This window comes from Penicillium nucicola, assembly GCF_028828085.1.
Source record: "Penicillium nucicola strain IBT 29836 chromosome Unknown utg000001l, whole genome shotgun sequence".
Lineage (NCBI taxonomy): Eukaryota > Fungi > Ascomycota > Eurotiomycetes > Eurotiales > Aspergillaceae > Penicillium > Penicillium nucicola.
Window position 1 is genome coordinate 1,985,508 of NW_026643125.1, and position 14,040 is coordinate 1,999,547.

At 52.1% G+C, this 14,040-nt stretch overlaps 5 protein-coding genes across 5 annotated transcripts; 3 read left to right on the plus strand and 2 right to left on the minus strand.

Moving 5' to 3' along the window:
- Window positions 1-3,273, plus strand: N7511_000761 (putative translation elongation factor eEF-3; the record flags this gene model as incomplete). The annotated part of the gene is made up of 2 exons (XM_057123186.1): window positions 1-3,121; window positions 3,188-3,273. 2 exons carry the CDS (start codon window positions 1-3, stop codon window positions 3,271-3,273), a joined length of 3,207 nt encoding a protein of 1,068 aa, XP_056988919.1.
- A 695-nt stretch (window positions 3,274-3,968) lies between these two features.
- Window positions 3,969-5,544, plus strand: N7511_000762 (class I SAM-dependent methyltransferase; the record flags this gene model as incomplete). Its single annotated transcript, XM_057123187.1, has 9 exons — window positions 3,969-4,115; window positions 4,175-4,282; window positions 4,341-4,351; window positions 4,399-4,438; window positions 4,507-4,517; window positions 4,573-4,683; window positions 4,737-4,892; window positions 4,962-5,427; window positions 5,491-5,544. The coding sequence occupies 9 exons, from the start codon at window positions 3,969-3,971 to the stop codon at window positions 5,542-5,544; spliced, it is 1,104 nt and encodes a 367-aa protein (XP_056988920.1).
- A 180-nt stretch (window positions 5,545-5,724) lies between these two features.
- N7511_000763 (DEAD/DEAH box helicase) lies at window positions 5,725-7,706 on the minus strand (the record flags this gene model as incomplete). The annotated part of the gene is made up of 2 exons (XM_057123188.1): window positions 5,725-7,425; window positions 7,473-7,706. 2 exons carry the CDS (start codon window positions 7,704-7,706, stop codon window positions 5,725-5,727), a joined length of 1,935 nt encoding a protein of 644 aa, XP_056988921.1.
- A 198-nt stretch (window positions 7,707-7,904) lies between these two features.
- Window positions 7,905-9,914, plus strand: N7511_000764 (uncharacterized protein; the record flags this gene model as incomplete). Its single annotated transcript, XM_057123189.1, has 1 exon — window positions 7,905-9,914. One exon carries the CDS (start codon window positions 7,905-7,907, stop codon window positions 9,912-9,914), a length of 2,010 nt encoding a protein of 669 aa, XP_056988922.1.
- A 400-nt stretch (window positions 9,915-10,314) lies between these two features.
- rscE (uncharacterized protein) lies at window positions 10,315-12,463 on the minus strand (the record flags this gene model as incomplete). Its single annotated transcript, XM_057123190.1, has 3 exons — window positions 10,315-11,679; window positions 11,728-12,305; window positions 12,361-12,463. 3 exons carry the CDS (start codon window positions 12,461-12,463, stop codon window positions 10,315-10,317), a joined length of 2,046 nt encoding a protein of 681 aa, XP_056988923.1.
- Window positions 12,464-14,040: the final 1,577 nt, after the last annotated feature.

Sequence of the window (14,040 nt, forward strand, 5' to 3'; positions counted from 1 at the left end):
ATGCCTGCCGCAAACGTCGCCTCCTCTCCTGCCACCACTGGCAAGGAGACCGCCCAGTCGATCGCTGTCCTCGAGGATCTCATCAAGAACCTCAACATCTCCACCAGCGCTGATGAGGCTCTCGCTGCCGCTGGCACCCTTGCCACTCTCTTCTCTGGTCCCATTCCCGAGCAGGCCCTTCCCTCAAAGGCCGCTGAGATCTTCAAGAAGCAGCTCGCCAACAAGAAGGACGCCGTTGCCCGTGAGCGTGCTTGCGAGGGTATCCGTGCTATTGCCGCCCACAACACAATCGCTCCCGGTGTTGAGCCCCACCTTGTTTCCCTCCTTGGCCCCGTCCTCGCCGCTGTCGGTGACAAGATGGTTCCCGTCAAGCAGGCCGCCCAGAGCGCCGCCATCGCCATTGTCCAGGCTGTGAACCCCAACGCCGTCAAGGCCGTCATCACCCCCATCATCGACTCTCTGGCCAACGCCCAGAAGTGGCCCGAGAAGATGGCCGCTCTCGACTGCATTAACATCCTTGTCGAGACTGCCCGCGCCCAGCTTGGTTACCAGGTTCCCACTCTCATCCCCGTCATCTCCGAGGCCATGTGGGACACCAAGGCCGAGATCAAGAAGGCTGCCTACTCCACCATGGAGAAGGTTTGCGGCCTCATTGTCAACAAGGATATTGAGCGTTTCATTCCCGAGCTTATTAAGTGTATTGCTAAGCCCGAGAACGTCGCCGAGACCATTCACTTGCTCGGTGCCACCACTTTCGTCACTGACGTGACCAGCCCTACCCTCGCTATCATGGTTCCCCTGCTCGACCGTGGTCTCGTTGAGCGTGAGACCGCCATCAAGCGTAAGACCGCTGTCATTGTCGACAACATGTGTAAGCTTGTCGAGGACCCCCAGCTCGTCGCTCCCTTCTTGCCCAAGATGTTGCCGGGTTTGAACAAGAACCACGACACCCTTGCCGACCCCGAGGCCCGTGAGAAGACCCGCCAGGCTCTTGACACCCTCGCCCGTGTTGGTGAGATCAAGGACGGCAAGATCCCCGAGGTCTCCCGCGCTGGTGACATCTCCACCGTCGCTGCCATCCTCAAGGAGGTCATTGAGGCTTCCAAGCACAAGGCCACCATCGCCTCTTCCGAGGAGATCATCAACTTCGTCGCTGCCGTCTCCGGTCAGCTCGTTGACGAGAAGGAGGCCGACCACGTTATCTGGACCCAGAACACCCTCCCTTACATCACCGCCATCGTTGGTGAGGAGGATGCCAAGAACGTCGCCGAGGCTCTCCGCAAGAAGGCTTGCCCCGACGCCGAGGCTGCCGATGCCGTCGCCTCTGACGAGGAGGAGGGTGTCGATCTTTGCAACTGTACCTTCTCCCTGGCTTACGGTGCCAAGATCCTGCTTAACCAGACTCACCTGCGCCTCAAGCGTGGTCAGCGTTACGGTCTCCTTGGCCCCAACGGTTCCGGTAAGACTACCCTCATGCGCGCTATCAACAACGAGCAGCTCGAGGGTTTCCCCAAGAAGGATGAGGTCAAGACCGTCTACGTCGAGCACGACCTCGACTCTGCCGATACCGAGCAGACTGTCATTGCCTGGACCCAGAAGAAGCTTGCTGAGGTTGGCCAACACCCTCCTCTCGAGGAGCTCAAGGACAAGCTTGTCAACGAGTTCGGTTTCCAGGCTGCCCAGATCGAGGGTCCCATTACTGCTCTTTCCGGTGGTTGGAAGATGAAGCTCGCTCTGTGCCGTGCCGTCTTCGAGAACCCCGATATTCTCCTGCTCGACGAGCCCACCAACCATTTGGACGTCAAGAACGTTGCTTGGCTCGAGAACTACCTTAAGACCTCCCCTTGCACTTCCATCATGGTCTCCCACGACTCTCGTTTCCTTGACCACGTCATCCAACACGTTGTCCACTACGAGCGCTTCAAGCTCCGCCGTTACCGCGGTACCCTCTCCGACTTCGTCAAGCAGCACCCCGCTGCCAAGTCCTACTACGAGCTCGGTGCCTCCGACATGGAGTTCAAGTTCCCCGAGCCCGGTTTCCTTGAGGGTGTCAAGACCAAGTCCAAGGCCATTATCCGTGTCTCCAACATGTCCTTCCAGTACCCCGGTACCCCCAAGCCCCAGATCCACGGAATTACCTTCCAGCTTTCCCTTGGTTCCCGTATTGCTGTCATTGGTGCCAACGGTGCCGGCAAGTCTACTCTCGTTAACGTCCTGACTGGTGAACTTATCCCCACCACCGGTGATGTCTACCAGCACGAGAACATCCGTATTGCCTACATCAAGCAGCACGCTTTCGCTCACATCGATAACCACCTTGACTCTACTCCCTCCGAGTACATTCAGTGGCGTTTCCAGACCGGTGAGGACCGTGAGACCATGGACCGCGCCAACAAGATCGTCACTGAGGAGGACGAGAAGGCCATGGACAAGATCTACAAGGTCGAGGGTACCATGCGTCGTGTCATTGGCATCCACTCTCGCAGAAAGTTCAAGAACACCTACGAGTACGAGATCTCTTGGTCTCTGGGTGACAACATCGGCATGAAGTCCGAGAAGTGGGTTCCCATGATGTCCAACGACAACACCTGGTTGCCCCGTTCCGAGATCATTGTCTCTCACCCCAAGCAGGTCGCTGAGGTTGATCAGAAGGAGGCCCTCGCCTCCGGTCAGTTCCGTCCCCTTGTCCGTAAGGAGATTGAGCAGCACTGCGCCAACTTCGGTCTCGATGCCGAGCTGGTTTCTCACTCCCGTATGCGCGGTCTCTCCGGTGGCCAGCGTGTCAAGGTCGTCCTCGCCGCTTGCTCGTGGCAGCGTCCCCACGTCATCGTTCTCGATGAGCCTACCAACTACCTCGACCGTGACTCCCTCGGTGCCCTCTCCAAGGCTATCAAGTCCTTCGAGGGTGGTGTTGTCATCATTACTCACTCTCGCGAGTTCACTGAGCACCTCACTGAGGAAGTCTGGGCTGTCAACGACGGTGTCATGACTCCCTCCGGTCACAACTGGGTTCAGGGTCAGGGTTCCGGTCCCCGTCTCGACGCCAAGGGTGACGATGATGAGGACAAGTTCGATGCCATGGGTAACAAGATCGTTGTCCAGAAGAAGGTCAAGCTTACTGGTAAGTTCTATTCCCCGTACCCCTTATTACTATATCTACAGTTACTAAACTATTCCCTTTTTACAGGCTCCGAGCTCCGCAAGAAGAAGAAGGAGCGTGCTGCCCGCCGCAAGCGTGGTGAGGAGGTCTTCTCCGATGAGGATGACATCTAAGCTATTCGCTTTTGTGCTGTTATTGATGGATGCATATTATGATGTGTTGATGAATTTCATATGCTTATGCTGAGAACAAAATACATTTCCTGTTCAAACATTCGTTCACTCCTTCCGTATTCCCCTGTATTCCACTCGTACTCCCCCCATTTGCTCTCGGTCAATCTCATAAATGTGTCAAGCCATCTACAGGCATGTTCCAATCCCGAGTGTGAGACAAGTCTCAGGGTATTACTTCCTAGTCAAACTATACAGTAATTCTAGACCTCTATGATAGCCGCTCAACCACATAACACAAACCCTCCCACACTATCGCTTCCCCGACCCAACCTAAATTAGAGCTATTCACCAAATCTGTATTTTAAGTTAATCATAACAATGCTAAACAGATCTCCCTTCCCACTTAGTAGTAGCTCCGCGCCAATTCTGCTGCAGAGCAACGGGTCCCATACTCGACACCTCACATAATCCGGATTCATCGTGCATCTCTCACCGACAGGACCATAGCTAAATCGGGAACCCAGAGCCTCGATAATAATTCCGATCAAGTACAGACGCACAATCTTCCAGCAATTGCAGTCCAGAAATCGAGCATAGCGTAATCATGGCCAGACTTCCAAAATTCGCCACGGTAGAACCACATCCGCATTTTAGCTTTTTCTTCTCCCCCATAGCTTGCTTCAATCAACCAAGTTATGTCTTCGCCAGGTGCCGATCCCCAGATACAAGCCGAATCCGCTGAGATGGCCGAGGCGGCAATTGCAGTTCCCCATACGGGGGACTATGAGAATACTGCCCCGGTCAATACTCAAGGCCCAATTGTTGCGGATGAATTCAGCGGCGTATGTACTGAGTTTCCGAAGGTCCCGAGCTCCGTATGCTTAACTTACCACCTTGGCAGGATGATAACGATGAGTTTGCTAGCGAGGATTCGGATATGACTTCGCTTTCTTCTAGTGTGCTTGACTATGAATATGAAAATGGTCGGCGCTATCACAGTAATAGAACTGTGAGTAAATCCCTCTACGTTTTCCGTGTGCAATGAGCTCAATTGCTAACCCTGAAAGGGACACTATATGTATTGTACTGTCGCTCCTACAAGATAAGCACATTTTGACCCGACAGGTTGCCAAACGACGAAGAAGAGCAAGACCGGATGGACTTGGTATGTGATCATGCATAGCTCTCACAGACAGAGGCAGAGGCAGATAGCTAATAGCTAATAAATACCAGGCACATCATATGTCAGTTCAGCCTGTTCTATTGAGCTTTCAATGCATTGCATTACTGATGACCTAGAAGCTGGCTTCTCCTAATGAAGGGCGAGCTACACCTAGCCCCCGTCACAAATCCCCAGAAGATTCTAGATCTGGGAACCGGAACTGGAATCTGGGCTCTGGATATCGCCGAGTAAGGCCCATGCCGTTCCTACTTACTATCCATTACAAAACTAACAACGATAGGAAATTCCCCCAAGCCCAGGTCATCGGAAACGATATCAGCGCCATCCAACCGAACTGGGTCGCGCCCAACGTGGAGTTCATCGTCGAAGACTTCGAACAAGAATGGCTCTATGAACCCAATAGCTTCGATTTCATTCACGCAAGATTATTAGCCGGGTAAGCCAACAACCCAATCCAACTCAACCCTAACCTCACCAAACAAAACCCCCATCTAACACCCCCCAGCTGCGTAGCCGACTGGCCAGAAATGTACCGCAAGATATACACGCACATCAAACCAGGCGGCTACTTCGAAATCCAAGAAAGCGCCATCTGGGCTTGGAGCGACGACGGCACGCTAAAGCCCGGCTCGCCCATCCTAGAATGCATGCAAGCCCTCGACACAGCGGGCCGTATCCTAGGCCGCGAAATGAACATCTATTGCAAGCTCAAGGATTGGATGATCGAGGCTGGCTTCGAGGATGTCCATGAGGTTACCTATATCCTGCCGTACTCGCCTTGGCCGCGCGATCCACATCTGAAGGAGGTGGGCATGTATCAGGCTTGTATGATTCAGCAGGCGGTTGAGTCTTATTCTTTGCGCATTTTCACGCAGGTTCTTGGGTGGGGAGAGGGGCCTGCTAGGATTTTTCAGGCTATGGTTAAGAAGCAGATGAGGGATAAGCATTTGCATTCTTATGTTAAAGAGTGGGTTTTTTCTTTGTTGTTGTTGGTTTTTTTTAGGGATGATGGGGGCTTGGGCTGACTTTTTTAGGGTTGTTGTTTATGGGAGGAAACCTTCTTGTTGATGGACGGGGAGCTGGAGTGATTGGTTTAGTTCTTCTTTTGCGCCTCGGGCTTTTTTATTCTTTTCTGGACGGATTCTTTACCAATATAAATGGTCATCAATGGTTCTTTGGCTGCTATTCGGAGTACCGGTGGGTGAGAACACATGATAATTCACTGGGTATCAGAAGATCAAATGGTATAATGTACACGAATTGACTGATCAAGCATCTACAGGCCCAACCTTGACATCAACTCTCCTCTGCAGCTTATCCATATCATCCACTCGGCGCAGCTGCTTCCTCTTGACCGCCTCCAAATCCTTGAAGCGTTTCTTACCCCCATATTTCAACTTCGTGATCATATCAGCAGCCTGTCCCCGAGTCAAATCCTGTCCGTTCACAGCACGGTCCCGAATACGAGCTGCATTCAACATCTTGATCTGACCAGGCGTGGCCGCAGCCCGACGCCAGGGTTTTCGCGTGCAGATATAGTGTTGATCGAATTTGCTATTGGCAAACGTGTCTGCCGACCTCACGATGGTCTCCAAATCAGAGCCGGAAGCAACCTTGCGCGGGCGCGTGTATTGCATGACTTCCGTTACAGGGTCTTTGAATTTCATGACGTGGTGGGCGGTGAACAGGTCGTTGTCTTTTTCGATGGTCATCCAACCTGATGCATCGGAAAGCATGTATCTGTCGTCGCCGACTCGGACCCACGAGTGCGGGCTGAGTGACCTGATGTGTCGCTCGGATTGCATGTCTCCGAGGAGATCGTATATGCTATCGTATGTTGTGAATTGAAGTTTCATGTCGTTGTCTGCTCCGTCGTATGGCTCGGCTATATCAGAACTGGGTGCTTGCTCTGCGGGCTTATTCAATTTCTCCTGTATATCTTCCATGCTGGAGTTATCCAGGACTTCATCGGGATCTAAGCCGAATAGAGTCGGCGAAGATAAGACGCCAGTTGCCAGGGAGGCTACCATATCTATTATATGGCAATCCTTTTTTCCAGGGAACAGTCGCAGTCCACGGCCGATCATTTGGATGAGCAAGTTTCGAGATCTGGTCGGTCGAGCCAGAAGCACGCAGTCAATGTTCGGGATATCTGTGCCCTCTGTGAAGAGACCGCAGTTCAACAAGACCGGAAACTCTTGATCTTTGAAAGCCCGCAACTCCTCTGCGCGCTTGCCTTTGGCTGTGCCGGCAGTAATATACCGCGCATCAACACCATGGCCCCGGAAGGCAGCAGTAAGCTGGCGTGCGTGCTCAATGTCAACACAGAAGACCAAAGTAGACTTTCGCTCTTCAGCATTCGCCATCCAAGCACGAACGGTGATACTGTTGATAGTTGCAGTATTGACAGCCTCAGAAAGCGACCCCAAAGCAAAGTCGCCGAAACTATCTTTCTTTACTTTAGACAAATTGGCCCCAGACTTGACAGTCGTAAAGACAGCGTTTGCCAACCAGTTGTCACGTATCATATCCACATAGTCTTTGTGATAGACGATGTGGTCAATAGCCGCACCCAACTTGAGACCATCAAACCGTGAGAAAGTAGCAGAGACTCCAACCAATATCGGTCCATTTGCCGATTGCTCATTCAGCCCAAAGTGTCCCAAAACATCGAGGTATGACCTTGCAACAATGTGATGTGCTTCATCCACTAATACGAGCTTGAATGCGCTAGGGTCGAACTTGTAAACGCGCCCGCGCGCTAATGTCTGTACCGACGCGATGATAATGTCCCCGGCGCCTGTCGCGGTATTCTTGCCCATTTCGATTTCAACCATTTTGTCTGGGTATGCAAGACGACAGTGTTTGGCGGCTTGTTCAACTAACTCTCGTCGATGAACAATGATCATGGTTTTGGTGGCTTTCGCATCTGGCGGAGGGATTCGGTCGATGAGCTGTGTGAAGATGACCTGCGGGGGTTAGTGTTATACTTGATAGACAAAGGATAGAGTCTTACTGTCTTTCCAGCTCCTGTTGCAAGTGATATCCCCAGGCGCCGATGGCCTTCACCCAAGTACTTCAAAACGGATTGTATAGCTTCTTCCTGGTAGTCGCGAAGCACAATGCCCGTCGGAAGGGAAGGCTTGGATGAGTTAAACCGCACATGGCGCAAGGAACGCAAGGCCAAAGACCTCCTTGCCAGATATGTCCTCGGAAGTCTCAATCGCGAGACACAGCGTAAGAACTCCATGACGAAGAGGAAATTACTCGTCACGAAGCTCAAGGCCAATCGGAGCAAACAGTGCAAATCTCTTATCGATAGTGGATCTCAGCTCTCCAACTTTTTTTGACCTCCACAGCTTTCGCTCATTTCATTCTGGTCTGGAGGCAGCTGTGATGTTCTGCTTCCGATTACACCGCATGTGCTGCGAACCTGCGAGCCCAAACGATGAGCGACACTTCTTATGAGCCCGACGACGCCGAGTCCGAGTCCGACTTTGAATCGCGCGCTTCTGACAGACGCTCGCCAACACCCGAACAGACTATAAATGGAATAATACAAGACGAATATAACGAACCAGCTCTCGATAATGTCTCCGATAAAATCGAATGGGGACTCGGCGAGGTGCTTGGGTCCCGCGTCCCGCTGTTGCGCGCTTCGCTCCATCTCCTCGGACCTTACAACAAGCTCCTGGCCGAACTGAAGACCGGTCTCGACTATGCTGCAACTAAGGAGGATGACGAGGTATTTGAAGTCAGTCAGCTTGGATCTGTGATCTGGACTTCTACGGAAAAAGAGGTCTTCTTCAACAGCCTTGATCGAAAAGGCAAAGGCGGCATCCGAGAGCTCGCGACTGCAATTGGAACCAAGTCTGAGCTGGAAGTTTCGGAATACATCAGGATTTTGCATCAGAAGCTGGAAGCTCACAATGCGTCTGATCCACAGTCCAGAGCAGCCATCCTGGGTGAATTCCCATCTGCTGCGCAGGTCAGCCAGGAGTCTAATGCGCTACTTGATGAGTATGCGGATCTGGCGGTCCTCAAAGAGTCCCTTACTGAAGCCTCGGCTGGAAGGGTGCAGCATGGAGACAACTGGATTATCACCGAATCTCGTGCTCAGGATCTAGCCGAGGACGAGGGTGAGAACAACACAATTCGAGGTGATCTGCGTCTAGCAGCCGATATGTTCCACCTCCGTAATTGGATCCGGATGTCTAGAAACCTACTTATGAATTATGGTGGTTCAAAGAAAGAGGATAATTGGTTCCACCTTTCTGTATCACCGACAAATATCACTGCCCAACACCAAATGCCGTCAATAACTGCAGGTAGTGCCATTGACCTCTACGCCCTGACAGTCAGCGTCACACGCCGCTTGGTCCAGTCATCGCTCTTTTTTGCAATGTCCCGTTTGCGAACGATGAGCCGTCGTGGTCGGGATAGAGCCAGTGCAGTCCGAACACAGGATGTTCGCGCTGCCATCGAGGTGCTAAACATGAAACACAAATCACCCTGCTTTGTTGAAATCGCTCGTCGGAATCAATTGGTCATAGTAGACAATCATCATCGCAAGGGCTTCAAAATCAAAAGGTTCAGCTACGAGGAGGCGGAGAAAGCCCTAACAGACAAGGACTATTTCCAGCCCCGGGAAGCAACAAAGAATGGCGAGAACGGCGAAGAGGAAGAAGAAGAAGAAGAAGAAGAAGAAGAAGCAGAAGAAGGAGAAGAAGCAGAAGAAGGAGAAGAAGGAGAAGAAGAAGAACAAGACCAAGAAGCAGATTATGATAGCGAGGATAGAAACAGCGAAGACGCCAGCGGCGAAGACAACTACGATGAGGAGGACGATGACATGGAAGAAGATGACGAAGAAGATCTCGATCCAGATCTCATACCGACTGGAGAAACCGACGAACCCCCTCATCCACCCTCAGCAACAACATACCCCGACGAACACGAATCAGCCCTGGACCCAGAAGAACAGCACGCAGATATGGTAGACGCAAACCACGACCGTCGCGACGAAGCCCACATCCTGCAACTAATAGAACAACCCATTCCAGCGCATCTCGCTGAGCCAATCAAAGCAGAAGACGCCGAGGACGAAGCCTCCAAACAAGCCCCCGAGCGATGCGCCAGAGAAGAACTCGTTGACTGGCGGGCTCGGACTCTCTACCGCAGTGATTGGGAGGAATATGGATATGATTATCCTGATCTGGAAGCAGAAGTGGAAATGCCTCCGCGGAAACGGACCAGATTCAACGAGTCCCTGTCTCCGTCTCCATCCGATGGAGACCTGGTTGGTTATGGTAGTTCTTCCGGTGATGATGGAGAACTTTCTGCAGGTGAACCAGCCCTGCCGGCTGGTGAAGAGAGCTGGCTTGGCTACTATCGTACGCATTTTGGACAATCACAGCCTCTTGATCAGAAGTTTGATCAGAAACCCGCCGGTGGCGACTGAGAATGGCAATGGGAATGGCAATGGCAATGGCAATGGGATGAAAACATACATGTACTTAACCTCGATTCGACGACTATACCCTACTAGCGCTACTCTCACAGCAAGAAAATACATTCCATCAAAGACATCTGATTAGAGAAAAGGTAAACATGTTAACGTCGATGTAGAAGAAAAAAATGAAAGAAGTATTCCCAACCCCCTAGTTCTACCCCATAGAACAATCCACTTTCTGGAAGGAGGGTGAATCAAGAAAAAACAAACTCCAACAGGGAACAAATAAAACTTCAGCGTGCGCCTTTTCCTAGCCAGAAAGTTCAGAATATTCATAACTCAGCGAAGACGAAAAGCAACTCCCTCAGTATGGATCCATGGGATGATATCGTACATTTATTGAGGAAAGCTACAGATCAAGCGTCTTAAAATCCGCCCCAGGCTGGGCACTCAGGGGCTGGGCTCCAACCCGGATGTCTCCACCGACAGGCTGGAAGCTGTAGTGATGCCCGACGCCGGTGGTGGCAGCATCGGCCAGCATGGAGTTAGTGTGCTCGTTAGGGCCCTGCAGGCTGACGGTTTGGAGAGCATCTTGGGCTTCCTTGACGCGCTTCTTGAAGGTCATTCGGTCCAGGAAGAGCTGCTGGCGAGCTTGTTCGAGCTCCCGGCGCTCGGCTTCGATGATCTCTTCCATCTCATTGAACTGCTGCAGCTTGACCTCGAACTTCTGCAGGGTCACATTGACGGCGGCGGAGACCAAACGGGTCATCTCGCGTTCCTCGTGGGAAGCCAGGGCGCCAGCACGGGCGGCGGACGCGGCCAGAGCAATTGTGCCAAGAGACTCCTTGGGCTTATCGGAAATTTGCTGCACGGCTTCGGGATCCACGTCCATGGAGTCTTCTGCCTTGACTGAATCCTTTCCTTTGTCAGATCCCTTCTCCAGTTGGGCGCGCAGCTCCTTGCGGATTTCATCGACGGAACGACCAGCCGCGGCAGCAGCCACTGAGGGCTCTGCCATCTGGGCCAGGAAGGCCACTACAGAAAGCACAGGGTTCTCGGACTGGCTAATGGGGTCACGGCCGCTTCCAGAACGCAGATCGGGAGTGTCGTCAATGAACTTGTCCTCAATCTCCAACCGCAAGAACTTCATAACACACTCTTCGCGAGTCCGGGTGCCAACGTGGCTGGCAATTTGCTCCCAGTTCTCGTCGAAGTTCTCCAGGCCCTCCAGCAACAAGACCAGCTCTGAGTCTGACCACGGGGCGTCCTTATCAGGAACATGGGAGTGGGACTTATCCTCGAGCTTGACGAAGTCTGAGGCGTTGTGGCTGGAAGGCATTCTTGCCTGGAGGAAACAGTTGGGGCACAAGTCATATTTGGTGTCTGGGACACTGGCGTTTGCTGACGTCGCAGTAGACTTGGCGTAGTGGAATCGAAGTTTTGTGCAATCAATACCGCAAGAGAAGCAGTGAGATCTCTTCTTGGGTTCCTGGGCAACATCCACGCCGTTGGATTCGCCATTTGTCTGCTTATCCTTATCACTATCCTTGATCTTTTCGTCGTAGATACCGCGGCGGAGTTCAAGATTGAGATCGTCCTTAATTGCAGGAGTAGAGGAAGCGGCACGCTGAGTGGCGGGGAGTGCCTTGCCAGATGTGACATTGTGGTTGGGTCCAGGCTGGAATGGCTGCAAACCGCGAGGGGTATCGGCGACGACGCGGAAGTGGCCGGTAAAAGGTGGGCCAATGTTGGAAGGCCGTGTCTGGGGGTCAACCTGCGGAAGTTAGCACGGGGGCTTCGGAGGAAGCACGAGGTTACTCACCTGGTAGTTGACCAAGCCCCACTGCTCAAGGAAGGAGTGAACACGCATGATAGCGCACACATCACCAGCAAGGTTACGACGGCAGGCAGTAACGGTCAAGTACTCGATGGGGTTAAGGCGGTAGGTGTTGATCATAAAGTCACGGTAATCTTTGTAGGTAGCAGGAGTCTTGCTGCGGTTGCGACCGTTAAAAAACTCGGCAAGAGCCTTCTTCTCAATGTGATTAATCGTGTTCATGTCGAACCATGTGGCATAACTGGGAAGGATAATGGCGTGTGTTTGAGTGACAAGCTGTTCGCGCGCAGCGGCCTCCAGGGACGACTTGGTGGGTGCAGGTTGGTCTTCTCCCACGGCATCTTCGAGCCCCTCGGTTCCTTCAACTGGCGGGTGCGATTCGCCTACTGCATCCTCCAATCCTTCGGTGTCAAGCTTGGCATCTGTGTCGGTGCCACCCATCTCGGCGTCTTGGGGTTCAGATCCACCGTTCTGGGGTTTGGGGGATGCGGGGGCGTCTAGCGGGTCGTCAGATACAGCGGTGTCTTCAACTTTCTTCACAGGCGAATCCTGGCGCGATTGCGCTTTATTCAATTGCATGAGCATGCGATGTAACACTGTGGCATTCAAGTGACATACCTGAAGCATGGCTGGGGGCGCGGTTGGCATCTGAGGCACCCATGCCAGTCATAGACTGGCCATTATCCGATGCCCCGGTAAGGTTGTTGTAAGTGTCGTCCATGATTGATTCAAGAAGGTTGTCGCGGTCGGCAGGTGAACTCCTTGCCCGTCTGTCAATCTGTCCTTGCAAAGCGCAACTGTGTTGCGGAGTTCCAAGAGCAGCAATCCAACAATGGCTTAAAATAGGGCCAGTGTAGATAGAAAACGAGACCGAAAGTGATGATTGGATATGGGGACAGCTGGGGGAGGTTGATGTCGCGACACGCAAAACTCGCGGGTGAGCGCCAAGAGCTGTATCGCCACTAACTGTTTATGGACTAGTGTGTATGGTATGGTCACGTGGTTTCTTTGTTCATTGAAGTATATGAATCGCCAGGGGCATTAGACCTGAGTATTTACACTTTCAGGTATCAATATGGATTGATTATGCGCTTAAAAGTATTCAATGGGTTACGCTGTGATAGTATCTAGGAGATTGCACGAGGTGTTGTGTCACACTTCCACAATGATCATGGTCCTTTATCGCTATTTAATTTGTGGAATACCAAGTGGTCATCAACCATTAACTTAAATTTTATCCATATATCATTTCTCTATGGCTAAGTCTGAGATCTAAAGTGTGAAACCAACCCCAACCCTCTAGTGATGCTTGGAAACTGCCTCAGCCCGATCCTGGATTGTCTTGGAAATAGCAGGACGCTCCTGCACACGCTTCAACCAAGCAGCAGTGTTGGGGTACTCCTTCTCCATGTCAATCTCAAACATGGCAGCAAGGACATACCACGGCACGAAGGCAGCATCCACAAAGCTGTACTTATCACCAACAAGATACTCCTTGCCAGCAAGGGCACGGTCAAGCACGCCGGTAACACGGCGAATTTCCTTGACATAGCGGTCGATAGCACTCTGGATCTTCTCTGAGTGGAAGCGGGTGAACCAGACAGCCTGGCCGAAGTATGGGCCTTGGCCGGAGGCTTGGAAGTGTAGCCATTGCTTGGCCTGGAAATAGTCCTTTGAGCCTGGGGCGAAGCTGATGGTATTTTGTTTATCATAGGTCTCAACTAGGTATTCGACAATGGCGCCGGATTCCCAGAGGGTAGTGTCGGTGTTTGGGTCTTCGATTGCGGGAACGCGGCCGTTGGGGTTGATTGATTCAAAGGGCTCTTTCTTCATGTCTGGGAAATCGACGATCTTGTGGTTGTAGGGGATGTTCAATTCCTCGAGGATCATGATCACCTTCCAGGGATTGGGGCCACCGGCGTGGCCGTAGACAGTGATGGGCTTGAGAGACATTTTGAGGTTGCAGGGATTATTCTGATTGAAGTAATGGGGAAATTGAACGTTCTTAAATGATTTCCTCTCCAAACCTTGGAAGACCCTGACTTCCCCACGATGATTTAATCACGTCCGGCTCGGTCATAGCTGACAAATAACAGGGCATGACGGGGCGGGATATCGGAGACTTCAAGTGCGGAATTGCGCCGTGAACATGCCAATGCTTTGAAACTGACCCGCAGGTAGCACTTTGCATTTTCTGTGATATCAGAGCTGCGACTCGTAGCTCTAGGAGATCTGAGAGTTGAATCATTGATATCAAGGTGGATTTGCGGGTTCGGCCTCAGAGTTGACGGTGATGTC